General features: G+C 38.3%; 2 protein-coding genes across 2 annotated transcripts in view; both read right to left on the bottom strand.

Annotated features, from left to right (window-relative positions):
* The window catches only part of LOC118764392 (low-density lipoprotein receptor-related protein 2-like), a 280304-nt gene that overhangs the window by 100217 nt on the left and 164614 nt on the right, over window positions 1-15473 (bottom strand). The window lies entirely within an intron of this gene.
* The window catches only part of LOC115214851 (low-density lipoprotein receptor-related protein 2-like), a 106439-nt gene that overhangs the window by 68721 nt on the left and 22245 nt on the right, over window positions 1-15473 (bottom strand). The window contains exons 10-16 of the mRNA XM_036505469.1: window positions 14501-14755; window positions 11649-11765; window positions 8995-9117; window positions 7556-7702; window positions 6418-6516; window positions 2849-2974; window positions 604-861 (exon numbers count right to left, since the gene is read on the bottom strand). Of these exons, the coding sequence (XP_036361362.1) occupies window positions 604-861; window positions 2849-2974; window positions 6418-6516; window positions 7556-7702; window positions 8995-9117; window positions 11649-11765; window positions 14501-14755 (1125 nt within the window). The remainder of the gene's footprint in view (window positions 1-603; window positions 862-2848; window positions 2975-6417; window positions 6517-7555; window positions 7703-8994; window positions 9118-11648; window positions 11766-14500; window positions 14756-15473) is intronic.

A 15473-nucleotide genomic window follows, 5' to 3' on the forward strand; every position in this document is an offset into this window, starting at 1 on the left:
GTTGCAATTAATCGTTTTTCAATTAATTATGCATTGTCTTGTAGTTCTGAGGCTTTGATGATGTGATTGTTTATTTTTAGAATGACACAGTAGGGTAAGTGCAAGAGGCCAGATCTTGACAGTTTCAACATGAAATTGAATATTTTGGGTTGGTCATGGCTGGATTAAATGCTAAACAGTAATTTCGTTTTTGTATTTGGTTTGCAAGATTCTTTATGTGAATTCCTGTGTTGAAGCATATTCTGTTGTGTCTGGGGAGAGTCATATTGTTGGTTCGTTAGTTACTGCATGCATTTTTTTTCTCTCCTTCTTTCTGCGTTTTTCTCTCTGTGTATATCTTTCTGTTGAAGTGCGTAGGTTCGAAACGTTAAAGACTTGTTTTATTTATATTTCCTGAGCGCCATACTAATACAATTGTTTGTTTGTTTTCCACCTGCCTTCGTCTTTTGTCTATTTTCATAAAGCTTCCCATTATATATATTTTATATATTTGAATCGAATTGTACTTGGACTCAATAACTTTAATTTTTAAAGAAATGTCCCAACTTTTGGCCACACAGTATCCATATTAATATATATATATATGTATACAGAAGTACTTACCACAATTGTCATGTTCATCAGAACGATCACCACAATCGTCTTCACGATCACAAACAAATTTTGATAGAATGCAGCCACCATTTGCACACGCAAACTCATTATCATCACAGACATCTGGTGGACAAGACTGGCGTTCATCCTCTCCATCGGCACAGTTTTTATCTCCATCACATACAAATGTTTTTTTAATGCATGGGTAAATTCCAATATTGCGGTTATGCGTGCAGTTAAATTCATCTGCAGCACATGCAATATTTCCTGAAACACAAGTCAAGAGTAAATATTTTAATAAAGGAAAATAACATAAATTTTGGTTTGTTATAAAAAGCACCAACTGATCATGGCCATTGCCAGCCTCCCCTGGCACATAAAAAGCACCCACTACACTCATGGAGTGGTTGGCATTAGGAAGGGCATCAAGCTGTAGAAACACTGCCAGATCAGACTAGAGCCTGGTGCAGCCTCCTGGCTTCCCAGACCCCTGTCGAATCGTCCAACCCATGCTAGCATGGAAAGCGGACATTAAACAATGATGATGATGATGATGATGATGATGATGATACAGGCATTTTCTGTGGATGGTGTCGATGTCTAAGTACATTTCAGTGACCCAAGTACTTAACTGGTACTTTCTTTCATCAGTCCTAGAAAGATGAAAACTAAAGTGGACTTTAGCAATATTGAAATCAGAACAAGGCTGTTGCCGTGAGTGTCACCGGCCAATCTCCATGGCAATGCCTTAGCAATTAAGTCTGCAAAGTGCAGTTAAACACACCATTTCTTCTTTGAAATCGCATGATAGTGTAAGCAAAACGGTACCATGCAAGCAGTGCTCTTTGTCTGAGAGATGTCTTCTGAGAGATATCTGGTCACGGGGAAATATTACCTTGCTTGGAAACAGGTAAGGGTTGATGACAGGAAGGGCGTCCAGTTGTATAAACTCTGCCTCATTTGAGCATGGAAAAGTGGATGTTAAACAATGATGATGATGGTGATGATGATGATGATGATGAAATATGCATGATTTCTAACTAATATAATAAATGTAGTAAATATGACAATTTCACTCCAAGGGATTCAAGATAGCAAAAAAATACTTCAGCCTCTGAAAGGGACTAAGACTTGTCAGTGCTAAAAATTAATCCCTTTTTAATTATTGCAGTTAATGATTCACTCACAGATGCATGCCCATCTGCAATGAGAAGTATTTTATTATGAACCTGGAGCTTCTGAACTTTCCATCATTATTTATAAGAACATGTTATAGTGTTTTATTTTTATTTTCATTTTTATTATTATATAAATTATTGAATAGTTTTAGAAACACAACTTCTTTTTTTCTCAGAATATTGCATTGTAGCAAATTGCTGGGTCAGGCCATGAAAGTTTCAGAAAGGGTTGTATCTCAAGTAAGGGTCAACCTAGATGAGATGCAGTTTGGTTTTGTGCCAGGGAGAAGCGCTTCTGGTGCTATTGTCTTAATAAGGCAACCGCAGAAGACACACTCAGTGAACTTAGTAACCTCTGTACTTGGTATTTGTTGACATGGAGAAAGCGTTTGACTAGGTACCTAGTCCCTTATCTGTTGGTCACGGCAGAAGCTAGGGGTAGATGACTGGGTGGTGAGAGCCACCCAAGCCATGTAAAGGGATGCTGTCAGAAAAGTGAAAGTCAGTAACGAATATAGCAATGAATTTACTATGCAGGCAGGAGTTCACCACAGCTCAGTTCTTTGACCCCTCTTGTTTATCGTAGCCCTCCAGGCCATAACAGAGGTATTCAAGACTTGTTACCTATGGTTACTTCTCTATTTTAATGGCCTCGTTCTTATAGTTGAATCTATAGTAGAATGATAGAAAGATATTTGGGTAAGGAAGCAAGGCCTGTGATCCAAGATCCTTAGCGTTAATAAAGACCAAAGTATTAGTAAGTGGGAAAACAGACAAATCCCTAATCCCTTCTGGAAATGACTCTGCTTGATATGTAGAAAAGGTGTTGGTAGAAATTCCATACAGTGTACCCAGTGCAAGCTATAAACACATAGGAGGTGCAGCGGCATAGCAGGTAGGTTAACAGAGGAAGCAGTCTTTGTGTGGGGTAGATGTAGTAGGGTCGGCTGAAAAGTTCTCAGGCTGACCAAGATACTCTCATGGAACATGACCGACTCCCGTTGGACATAACAAACTTTGTTTTTTTTTATATATATTAATGAAGATAAAGGAAAGTAAGACAATCAGTGACTTACGACAATCAATCGCTTCATCCGAACCATCAGAGCAATCATTTTCTCCATCGCACATCCAGGCTTTATAGATGCATCCTCCTGAGCCGCATGCAAACATGTGGCTGGCGCACGTTAAATTCACATGACCTGAAATAAACAACTGCACAGATTTTATATAAAATTTCATTGGGCAGAAAAAATAATGTCCATTGTTGCCTTAACGTCTTTTAAAGAGGAGGAATCACTTTATTTGAGGAGTTTTGATGTATTCATCACATTTGATGCCCATTTAAATACAACGTTACAGCCTGTATATTATTACATTAATGTGAAGGTGCATGGCTCAGTGGTTAGAGCATCGAGCTTATGATCGTGAGGTTGTGAGCTTGAATCCCGGACTGGGCTGCGTGTTGTGTTCTTGAGCAAGACACTTTATTTCATGTTGCTCCAGTTCACTCAGCTATAGAAATGGGTTGCGATTTCACAGGTGCCAAGTTCTATCGGCCGTTGCCTTTTCCTTGGATAACACTGGTAGCGTGGAGAGAGGAGACCGGTATGCATGGGTGACTGCTGGTCTTCCATAAACAACCTTGCCTGGACTTGTGCCAGGGAGGGTAGCTTTCTAGGTGCAATCCCATGGTCTGTGTCGTGACTGAAGGGGGTCTCAGAATTATTACATTGAAGCTGACTGATTAAAGGCTAAATCTATTTAATTGAAACCAGACAAGGAGAGGCATTGGACTAGGTCTCACAATACAATCTGGATGCTATCACATTATTGTAATTTCAATTCCCATACCAGGGGATGTGTTGCGTTCTTCATCAAAAGACTTCATTTCACATTGCTCTGCAACCTCCTCATCAACATCTAAACATGTGGCACATGGTGCACTGAAACAAACAATATCGATTTGATGACAGGAGTGAGCTAATGAACAACACAAACATTTGATCATTATTAACAAATTGTTTGTGCAGGCTGTTCAGTGAGAAGCTTTGATATCACCTTTCTCAGACTTGAGAGACAACAAACATCATTGCAACAGCTTCACAATGGAATTATTACTCCAAGACCATTATATCTTGTGATTTAATTCTTCATAAAATTTTAGATTTAAAGTTTAACCATTATTTCATATTGTTGAAAACTTCATGAAATTTCAAAACAAAGCTGCAAAGGAGAGAAAAAAATGTTGCCAGAAAATTATGAGAAAAGCAAACCATTCTATCTGGCTTCAAAAAGAAGAGGACTTGTAGTGGTGCAGTAAGAATGAGTAGTGAGGATGATTGAAGCATCTGGCCCAGAGCTGCAACATTTGGCACAACAAAGCTTGTGTGTTTTTTGTCTGGGCAGCTCTGTTATTAGTGGTGAAAGGGGCTGGGGCCCCTACAGAATTGCTTCACTCTTAACGAAACTCCTGCATTTGAAGATGGAGTACAGCAGCACCTACAACACTAGTGTTTACCCTAAACTACAATTTAATGAAATTTTAGGTTTAAAGTTTATCCCTATAAGACTCCAGATACATAGTGTACCTAAAAAGGGCAAGGGTATGATCTCCCCAGCTGGTCTTTCTTGGAGTAGAGGGTAGCAAACTTAAGAACCACTCTCGGTGGCACAAACTCCAGTCACACCACTACGGATGATAATTGTGGATACTAAAATGGTTTGAAACCAAATTAACATTCATTGGTTCGTTAAAAAACCATTGAGATATCTCTGAAGATTTGTGGCACCGAATAGAACGTGTGAGATTTTGAGACTGCACCAGCATGGCCAGTTTACATGTGTGTGTTTGCTGTAGCTATATTTAAGGTATGCTCTGTGTAAAAAAGTGATTACTCTGTCAGTTCTGATGACAAGTGTTCCAGTTAATCAATGGAACAGCCTGTGCATGGAACAGCATGCACAGTTAGTCAATGGAACAGCCTACTCATGAAATGAATGTGCAAGTAGCTGAGCAGTAAACAAAAGCCGTACTCATTATGGCGTTTGTTTCCAGGACTCCTTGTTAACATGTCTGGGTGGTTTGTTGTTCCATAGACTGGGAGATTACTACTTCATTTGAAAACAGATTAGGGTTGGCAACAGGAAAAGCATTCAACCATAGAATAAATTGCCCCAACATATTCTTGTCTGACTTACACAAGCATTGCATAATAATAATAATAATAAATGAATGTCACCATTATGCAACTGGTATCCTTTGTTTCTGGTCTATTGTAAAAAACATGGGGAAATATTATCATACTTGGAAATAAATGAAGGTTGATGACAGGAAGGGCATCTGACCTTAGGAAATCCACCTCAACAAATTCTGTCATTTTACCAAATAATTTTGATATTTTGAGATATTCTATATTTTATAGATTGCAAATTATTTCACTATCCAGACATTGTTAACAGGGCAAGAACTGGGAGAGGATATAAAAGGTGGTCTTCTGGAATGAAGGGGAGAGAGTTTCTTGCTGTGAGGTTCCCCATAGTACATAAGAATTTGGATATTGATATGCAACTTTCATTGTGGTATTCCTTAAACTGTGGAGGCACTTGGCTTAGTGGTTAGGGTGCCAGAATCATGATTGTAAGATTGTGGTTTCGATTCCTGTACCAGGCGACACATTGTGTTTTTGAGCAAAACACTTCATTTCATATTGCTCCTGTCCACTCAGCTGGCAAAAACGAGTAATGTTGCGATGGACTGGCGTCCCATCCAGCTGGGGAACACATACACCATTGAAACCGGGAAACCGGGCCCATGAGCCTGGCTAGGCTTTAAAAGGGCGCATTTATTATTTTTTTTATTCCTTAATCTATGGACTATATTCCCAGGATGGTAGCCAAGAAAGCCACTGCTCTTTGATGTGAATCCAATCTCACTAATGAAGAAGATAATCGTTAATGTTCGTTTCAATCGTTAATGTTTGTTTTGCTTCTTTGTATCTGATAAGAATTCCTGAAATTCTATTTTACACTAAATATTAACCATCAAAGCTCTGAAACAGTTAAACATTAACCATTCTAACACAGGTCTGCCATTGAACTCATTGAGCTGTAGAAATTGCAAAGAGCTTTACAATTTACAGGTGAAGATGCATGGCTCAGTGGTTAGAGTGTTAGGCTAACAATGATGAGGCAATGAGTTCTATTCCTGGACTGGGCTGTGTGTTGTACTCTTGAGCAAGAAACTTTATTTCATGCTGCTCCAGTTTACTCAGCTGTAGAAATGAGTTGTGACGTCACTGGTGCCAAACTGTATCAGCCTTTACTTTGGAGGTGCATAGCTTAGTGGTTAGGGTGTTGGACTCATGATTGTAAGATTGTGGTTTCAATTCCTCAACTGGGTTACACATGTTCTTGAGCAAAACACTTCATTTCACATTGCTCCAGTCCACTCAGCAGGCAAAAATGAGTTAATTCTGTGATGGACTGGCATCCCATCCAGGTGGGGAATATATACACCATTAAAACCAGGAAACCGGCCTTCATGAGCCTGGCATGGCTTGAGAAGGAAATATTGATTTTTTTCGACAATCTGTGTCACTTCTTAGATCGACATAGAAATATAAAAATGTGCTTCTTTACTTACAGTTAGTTGGTTCGTCTTCCCCAGTTGAACAATCTTCAGCACCATCACAATACCAATGAGAAGGAATACAGCGATTGGCTTGCAGGCATCGGAAATGGCCTGAAAGAAAAACCAGGCACAGAGTCATTACTCAATTCTCAAACGTTTTAAGTGTTTTTACGCACATTTGCAATTATATTTGAGGTAAAAATTAATTGCTAGTGTGCAATCAGCCATACCTGTAATTATATTCAGCAATTAATATTACACATTGGGAAGGGTAGTGAGTTGGCAGAATCGTTAGCATGCCAGGCTGGATACTTTGCAGCGTTCTGTCCATCCTTACATTTTGAGTTTTAATTCTGCTGAGGTTGACTTTGCCTGTCATCCCTTATAGGGTTGATAAAATAAGTACCAGTTAAATACTGGGGTTAATGTAATTGACTTATCCCACTCCCCATAAATTGCTGGCCTTGTGACAAAATTTGAAATTAGTTTTACACATTGTGAAAATGGCAAGCTGGCAGAATCATTAACACATCAGACAAAATGCTGCAAAACATTTCGTTTGTCCATACATTCTGAGTTCTAATTCTGCCGAGGTCGACTTTGCCTTTCATCAATTTCAGGGTCGATGAATTAAGTACCAGTTGTGTACTGGAGTCGATCTAATCGATTGGCCCCTTCCCCCAAAATTTCAGGCCTTGTGCCAAAATAGAAAGGCAGAATCATTAACACATCAGACAAAATACTTTGCAACATCTTGTCTGTCCTTAAATTCTGAGTTCTAATTCTGCCGAGGTCGACTTTGCCTTTCATCAATTTCAGGGTCGATGAATTAAGTACCAGTTGTGTACTGGAGTCGATCTAATCGATTGGCCCCTTCCCCCAAAATTTCAGGCCTTGTGCCAAAATAGAAAGGCAGAATCATTAACACATCAGACAAAATACTTTGCAACATTTTGTCTGTCCTTACATTCTGAGTTCTAATTCTGCCGAGGTTGACTTTGCCTTTTATCACTTTTGGGGGTCAATAAAATAAGTACCAGTTGAAAAACTGGAGTCAATGTAACTGATTTACCCCCACCCCCCGAAATTGCTGGCCTTGTACCAAAATCTTATAAACCTTGTGAAAATGCTTGAAGAATTCTTTACAAACCTGTACAGTTTGCAGCTTTGCAAAACATTGCGTTCTCATCCGAGTTGTCCCCGCAGTCATCATCTCCATCACACAGCAGATTTATTCTGACACAAATATTAGAGTTTGGGCATTTCACTTTATTCTCTGGACACGTCATGTTGTTGGCTGGAAGGAAGAATATTTCGGAATATTAATCATCCCAATAATTGCTATCATTTAAGACTGATTTTGATGCCAAATTAATCTAACTCACCACCAACGTAATCAGAGTTGGGTGCTTTTTATATTGGAAATAGCCCCTTAACAAAATGGTATCTTTGGGCCCTTTTTGTCAAAAGCTATTTGTGAGTTTTCCCTTTTTGTATTTGGTTTGTAAGAATCCTGATTTGAACTCATGTCTTGAAATATAATTATTGGTAACGTAAGTGGTCTTAATTCCAAAAAGGAATATTTATCCACACTTAAAAGTGAATATTGTGTTACAAGACAGAATTCTGCCTTTTTACCATGAAAGAATCTCTCGTAAGGGACTTGGGGTGCATATAAGCACTCGTGTTTATATTGCTAGCAGGAGATAATCATTTGCAGCACACACACACACACACACACAGACACATGCATTCATGTGTGTGCACACCTACACACATGCTCTCTCTTTCTCCCTCTCTCACATACATTCCCACTTCATCGATATAAATATAAATATGAAACCTGGAAACCAAGGGACAGGCGGACATGAAGCAGACTTAGATCAGAGAGGGAATGTCATTGATGACAATTCAACACCAATAAGAGTTCAGAAAAGATGGCTGAGAGTTGAGAACTGAGGAAAAGTCATGGATGGTCTCTGCCCCATGAGGAATGAGGATTTGGGTTTTAAGTGATTTGTTCAGGTCCCTTAACTGAGAGAATATGACTTCAACCAATCAAGAGATAACATGAGCAAGAAATTCAGTCTACATCGAGTTTTTAAACTGAGGCAATGAAATGAGTGAGATACATCCAGGAATGAAGCAAATATCGGTAATTCTGTAGAATAAGAATTGTGGCTAGAGACATTTTAGTGTTGTTATTGCTGTTGCCGTTTACTGAATAAACATCTGCATCACAGATCCAATAATTAGAAAATGAGAAAGGTCAGTTGCCAAGATACTTTAACCCTTTGTTACCATGTTTCTCTTGGAATGCTCTGTCTTTGTTTTAATTAATTTTGAAAATAACGAAGAATATAACGAAGCAACTTTATAATTAGTAATTTGGTGTTTGGAACAAAAATTAACTTCAAATTCTCTTGGAAGATTTTAATTTAGATCTCCTTAAAACAGGAAGTTTACACCATAGAACCATTTTTAAAGTTCTTTGGTTTTATGGATGCACCTCTCAGATATGTACCTGATAAAATTTCCCTCCTAAAGACGCCAGACAGGTAAAGTTGCTATAAGCAATTAAATACTTACGGCAGTTCTTTTCATCAGTCTGCTCTCCATCCCGACATTGGTCATAGCCATCACAAACCTGTGCAGCATCGATGCAACGGGAATTCTTGCAGGTAAACTGTGCTGGGCCACAAGTTGAGGCATCTGGAAATGAATGATGAAATATTCATTTAAAAACACAAAATAAAATAAACAGTTAAATATTAAAAAAAGAGTTAATTGTGAAAAAAACTATGTTTGAAAAAATTCATTCCTTACATTAGGGTTGTACAAATATGGTCAAAGCAAAATATTAGCTTTTTCATATTAAATATTGGTTGTCTATAAGATGTGTAAGAATTAACACTTCCTTCTCTAAGCCTAGATTCGAAACTGAATCCAAGAATTCTCGGTTGTCCAAACCACGACGATCAACAGGCGTGAAAAAAGGTTTTCTTTGTCCTGTCAAAATTTGATTGATCATCTCCCTTTAACCTGCAACCTCAGCATGTCAGGCGAAGTTCAACTGGACAAGGGCTGACCTATTTAAGTACAAACTCTGCTGCAGTATGTCTGTCTTTCTAGCTGCCACTGTTTGTTATAAATACAGACGCATACAACACTGAGCAGACAGGTGGGAGCAGACAGACGAGATAGATCTATCTACGACCCAAGGTTTTGGCAGACCGCAGAGACAGAGAGAAATGTTTGAAGTGCCAATAGACTACTGTTTCGAATGACACACGCACACACGCAAACATATTCATTCCTAATATGTACTCTGTATTTCTAGTAACTCGTAGCAGTTGCCTACATTTTGTATGTAGTGTACCTCTAACAAATCAAGCCCTGTAAATAAATTCCTTTCAATCATGAATCGGTTTACGTATTTGTTTACATACACACTTAACCACTACAGATGCTTTTATGTCCTATGGCATTGTATGATGCAGTTAAACTTGACTGGTTTGGTCATGCAATGTGCAAGGAACGAAGGAGGGGAGTTGCATAACGAAGAGCTGATTGTTAAATGTGGACTTAATTTGGAGATCCAAGAAGACATGGAACGAAGCAGCAAAGTCATATTGTTAGGCCTCATAGGAAAGGACGGAGATGAATTGGGATTTTGTCATGCTCAAGAAAACCTACCAATGTCAGTAAAAATAAGGTGCTGAAAGCATGTCATTAGTATTTATTCCTGTACACCCAAACTGTACCTGTCAAGCCTTCTCAGAAAATCATTTTTGTAAGACCCACCCCGCTAACCACAGTACTATTACTCAGCTGATGTAGTTATATGAAAGAAGAACTGCACTTATTCCTTCCCTATTCTTGTACTTTGAGTACCCCTCTCTTCTTGTAACCACTTCTATTGCCACCCTGCCAGTATTCTCCACACCAACCACTGAATGCTAGTTCTCCTTGAGCACCCTCTCATATCTGTCACTGATTTCACTTTTATTTACTCACAATATCCATCCCTATGTACCTCTGACTCCTGTCTCTGTCACTGTGCATTTTTTCTCTCTGCCACTCTTCAGCTCATTTCCCTCTATTTCGTATATGTATGCTTTTATTATGCTGTTGCTCTCCATCTTCTTTTCTATGTATGTTTTATCTCCTATCTTCTCCTCCTCCTCCTCCACAAATCACTCCTATTTACCTTAAATTTCCTCTTTTCCCTTCTGTCTTCATCTCTACTCTCTGTTACTCTCCTTTCACATTCTCATAGACCTAACTATCCACCCAGCTATCCTCGATTCTCCTCCTCTAGTCTCTCTCTATTCACCTCAAGCTTACACCCTGATACTGCTTTTTCACGATCCTTTCTCCCTTTTCTACTGGGAAGCCATGTGTTTGCTCGACAGTAAGACAGTTGTTCCTGTCCTTTTATTATATTTCAACCTCTTATCATCTGGCTCAAAGCCACCCCTCCCAGTTCTGTAATCCTTTTCTGTCAAGGGGTTCTTGTCTATGAAATTATCTGGTGATTTCACTAGTGCTGGAGCCATGGAAAAAACATGCAGTACCCCTATAAAAAAAACGTGCAGTACCCCTATAAAGAAGAACCCCTATAAAAAAAAACATGCAGTACCCCTTTAAAGAAGCTAACGTTAAGGATGGCTTTCAGTTATGGAAGTCTTGCCAAAGGAGACATTAGACCCAACACGGTCCTGTAGGGGTTGGATCCTGTCAAAGCACCCGATCCATACTAGCATGAAAAACAGAAGTTAAATGGTGACGATGATGGTAATGTGTGTATGCATGTGTGCGTGTGTATGCACATGCATGGGTATGTATGCGTGTGTGCATGTGTGTGTATGCACATGCATGGGTGTAAATGTGTGTGCATGTATGTGTGCATGCTTGTGCTTCTTTGCCTTGATGTCGTACAATTGCTGTAAAACAAACATCATCATCATCCAAGCAACATCCTTTATTTTCGGTCTTCCATGGAAACATGCCTGGCAATGGCTTAAAGTTCTTCTGCTTGGAAACAGGTGAGTGTTGGTGACAGGAAAGGCATCCAGGATGTAGACAATCTGCTTCAACAGATTCCTTCTGATCCAGACAAGCATGGAAAAAAAGTGGATATGAAATGATGATATTGATGGTTGTTGTTGATGATGATGATGATATTGACAATGATGACAACGATGATGAGGATGATGATGAATGATAGAGGTCAATCTTACCACAACCAATTTCATCTGAGTTGTCACGACAATCATCATCAAAATCACAACGAAACAGATGATTGATACAGCGTCCATTGTTGCATCTGTACTGAGTCTTCTCACAAGTGTGGGTCGCTGGTGGAGAGGAGGATGAGAAATATTAGTTCTCAGTGGTAATCGTACGACATAAAATGAGAATAATGTGACATGTAAATGGATTTAATAAAGCAAAAATTTCTGAACTTGGTGAAGTTATAAATGCAATGATGAAAGAAGTTTGTTTTAATTAATTAATTTAATTCATGTTATAAAATACATTATACAAAAATAAGAAACAATTAAGAATGAATACACACATTATTGTGAAGACATGTAGCATTATTGTGAAGACATGTAGCCTAGTGGTCACAGTGTTGCATTCACAAGTGCAAGATTGTAGTTTCGATTCCTAGATTGGGCAGTATGTTGGGTTCTTGAGCAATATACTTCATTTTATGTTTGTCCAGTTCACTCAGCTATAAATGAGTAATGCTGTGATAGACTGGCGTCCCATCCAGGGGAAATGTTGTGATCTCAGTCACTTGTAAACCATGGAAATGGGATAACCACCCCTATGAATCCCAGGACTTTACTTTGATTCTCTCTGTTTTGTGTGCTTGTGTCATTTTAATATCAGTTTAGAAAACCTCAACATGCATAAAAAATATATTGTTTGCTGAATTCTAGAAATAGGGACAATTGTTTTGTCTAGTTTCAGAGTTTTGGGCAGTGTTTCTGACAGAGGAGACACATTCCTGCTGAGACATAGGTGTCTCAGAGTCTGTTATGTCACTGAAACATTTGTGTTGTGAACACATGTTGTCTAAAAGAAGTTGTTTACTAAAATTAAAACCTATCAGTAGAAAGCTTATTCACATCCAAATGTGCCTGGGAAGACACATTCATGCTGAAACAAAGGTGTCTTAGAGTCTGCTATGTCACTGAAGCATTTGTGTTGTTAAGACACACATTGTCTAGGAGGAGACATTCTCTAAAGTTAAATGCTATTGGTAGAAAGCTTATTCACATCCAAATCTTCCAGAACACAATAAGAATGGATATTTAAATCAACGATTTAATTCTTACCATTCCATGCATTCATTTGTTTTTAACAATTTTATTCTAAATAAGGCTTGACACCACTGTAGTATAAGGGATTACAAAGAGGTAGAAATAAAAGGTGGCCTACTAATTCATAAGATGTTGGTTAACAGACAGCTTAAAAAAATGGATATCATAGTCCAGAAGAAAATAAGATAATTGTGGTGAGTTCCAGAGAGTAGCAGTTTGAGCAAAGAAGCTGTTAGAATAAAGTGACTTATGACTAATAGGAAGATCAACAGAGTAACAATACATCTGTGAAGAGGAAGCTGTGATATGCTTAAAAGTCTTGTCTAAACCAGAAAGTTCATCAGAGCAATGACTGTAGAAAATGCTCATAGAGAAGACACAATGAAGATGTATTTCAAAAATGAGATGAAGGTTCTAACTTGGCAGAAAGACATGGTTTTATAACAATTAATTCATGAACAGAAAAAAATGTTGTAAAAGAATTTTAATTAAGAAACAAAAAAAAGGAAAAAGAAATAGCAAATAAGAAAGAGAAAAGAACAAAAGAGAATATAAAGAGAAGAAAGAATGAAAGGAAACAAAAGAAAAAAGGAAAAGGAAAAAGAAAAAAAAGGGAAAGAGAAGAAAGGAAAAGATAAGTGAAGAGTAGAAAAAGGGAAAGAGAAAAGGAAAAAGGAAAGTAAAAGGAAGAAAAAGGAAAAGAGAAGAGGAAACTGGAAAGTGAAGGGAAGAAAAAGAGAAGAGAAAAAAGAGAAGAAAGAATGATAAAAAGTTAAAAGAAAAAAGGAAGTAAAACAGAAAGAAAGTAAGAAAAAAATAATAGGCTTAGACATGGCTGTGTGGTTAAAAAGTTTTAGGTTCAATCCAAATGCAGGGTACCTTAGTTGTTACCTACTCAGGCGGGCCAGTATCTAGCGTGTGAAATTAGTTGATGAAAATGTACAGAAGTTCGTTGTATATATTTATAAATATATCTACTGATTTGGATCTTGCCAATTATAGTTATTAGCTTGATAACCTCCGGTATGTGATTGGCTTGTAGTGTACACCATAGGGATATTAATGAATTAATATTCCCATTCTATCATTCAGTCGCAAAATTAATTAACATAATCACAATTAATTAACATAATCACAATTATTTAATGATATCAAGTATTTTGTAACTTCATTCTTTGTAGCAATGCTATCTCCACATGTCACATGGTGAAGATGAATGGGTGATGACTGTTCAGTACATGCTACATATGTTTCAATAGCATAGCAATTTATATGTAATATGTGTATTACATAAAACAAATCATGAGTTTTTGAAATACACCTCTGGAAAAAAAATTTACCATGTTGTCAAATCGTTTGTAATGTGAATTGCACTGTCGTTGTCCATCCATCTTCATTTATTATATTTGTAAATATATGTTTGTGTTTATGTGCCTATGTATATGTGTGTATGTATGTGTGCATATGTATGTGTTTGTATGTATGTGTGTATTTGTGTGTGTGTGCTAGGCCTCTCTCTCTCTCTGCTTTTACATTAACAATAAAAAGCTCTTCTTTGTAAATGTACTCAATGTTAGAAGTTTGATAAACAGATATTGACAAAATAGATATCAGATTTTGAAATGATTTCTGGGGGTCTATATGATTGACTAAAACGCTTCAAGGTGTTGCCCCAGCATGGCCACTGCCCATTGACTAAAACAATAAAATAACAAAAAGGATGGCGACAATGACCCTAAATAAAATAATGAAATACTGACCACACAAGTTGCTGTTTTCATCCGAACCATCCCTGCAGTCATCGTCCTCGTCACACACCCAACTTTTGAAAATGCACTTTCCATTTGAACAAATGAATTCCGTGTCTGAACAGTTGTGGTTCTCGGGGACACAGGCTTTGTATTTACTCACTACTTGGGAAGTCCCATTACATGAGCATTCAGCTTCTCCATTGGGTGCAGGGTGACATCCCTGGCTGCAACCTCCATTGAATTTTTGACAAGGATCACGCTTACCTGAGAAGAAAAGGTCAACTTTAGGGAACTTGAGAAAGATATCGAAATAGAAATACTTATGATGGTGGTTTAAGACAAAAGACAGAAGCATTATGACTAATGGTGGCCCATCATCATCTGAATTGTTTAATGTTTGTTTTCCATGCTGGCATGGGTTGGACGGTTTGAGAGGAGCTGGCAAGGCTGGAGAGCTGCACCAGGCCCCATTGTCTGTTTCAGCATGGTTTCTACAGCTGGGTGAGATTCAGCATGACACAAATTATGACAAAGCTGGCCCCTTTTGAATTACAGGTACAGCTCTTCTTCACCAGCTGGAGCAACATGGAATAAAGTGTCTTGCTCAAGGATACAGTGCACCACGGGGAATTGAACTTGTGATCTTACAATCATGAGCCGAACTGCTTAACCACTAAAATAGTCAATAAACAAATGTACAAGGTGGAAGCATAGCTGGGTGGTTAAGAGGCTTACTTTGCAACCATGTGGTTTTCAGTTCAGTCCCAACACCTAGAGCTCCACGAGGCTCCAGCAGGGGGTGTTGGCGACTCCTGTTGTACTCTTTCGCCAGCCCCAACTTTCTCTCATTATTCTTCCTGTTTCTTGAGTAACACTGTGATGGACTGGCGTCCCGTCCACCTGAGTGGAACACATACGCCACAGAATCCGAGAAAATAGGTCCATGAGCCTGGCTAGGCTTGAAAAGGGCACATAAATAAAA

The sequence above is a fragment of the Octopus sinensis genome, linkage group LG8, assembly GCF_006345805.1.
Source record: "Octopus sinensis linkage group LG8, ASM634580v1, whole genome shotgun sequence".
NCBI classification, from domain to species: domain Eukaryota; kingdom Metazoa; phylum Mollusca; class Cephalopoda; order Octopoda; family Octopodidae; genus Octopus; species Octopus sinensis.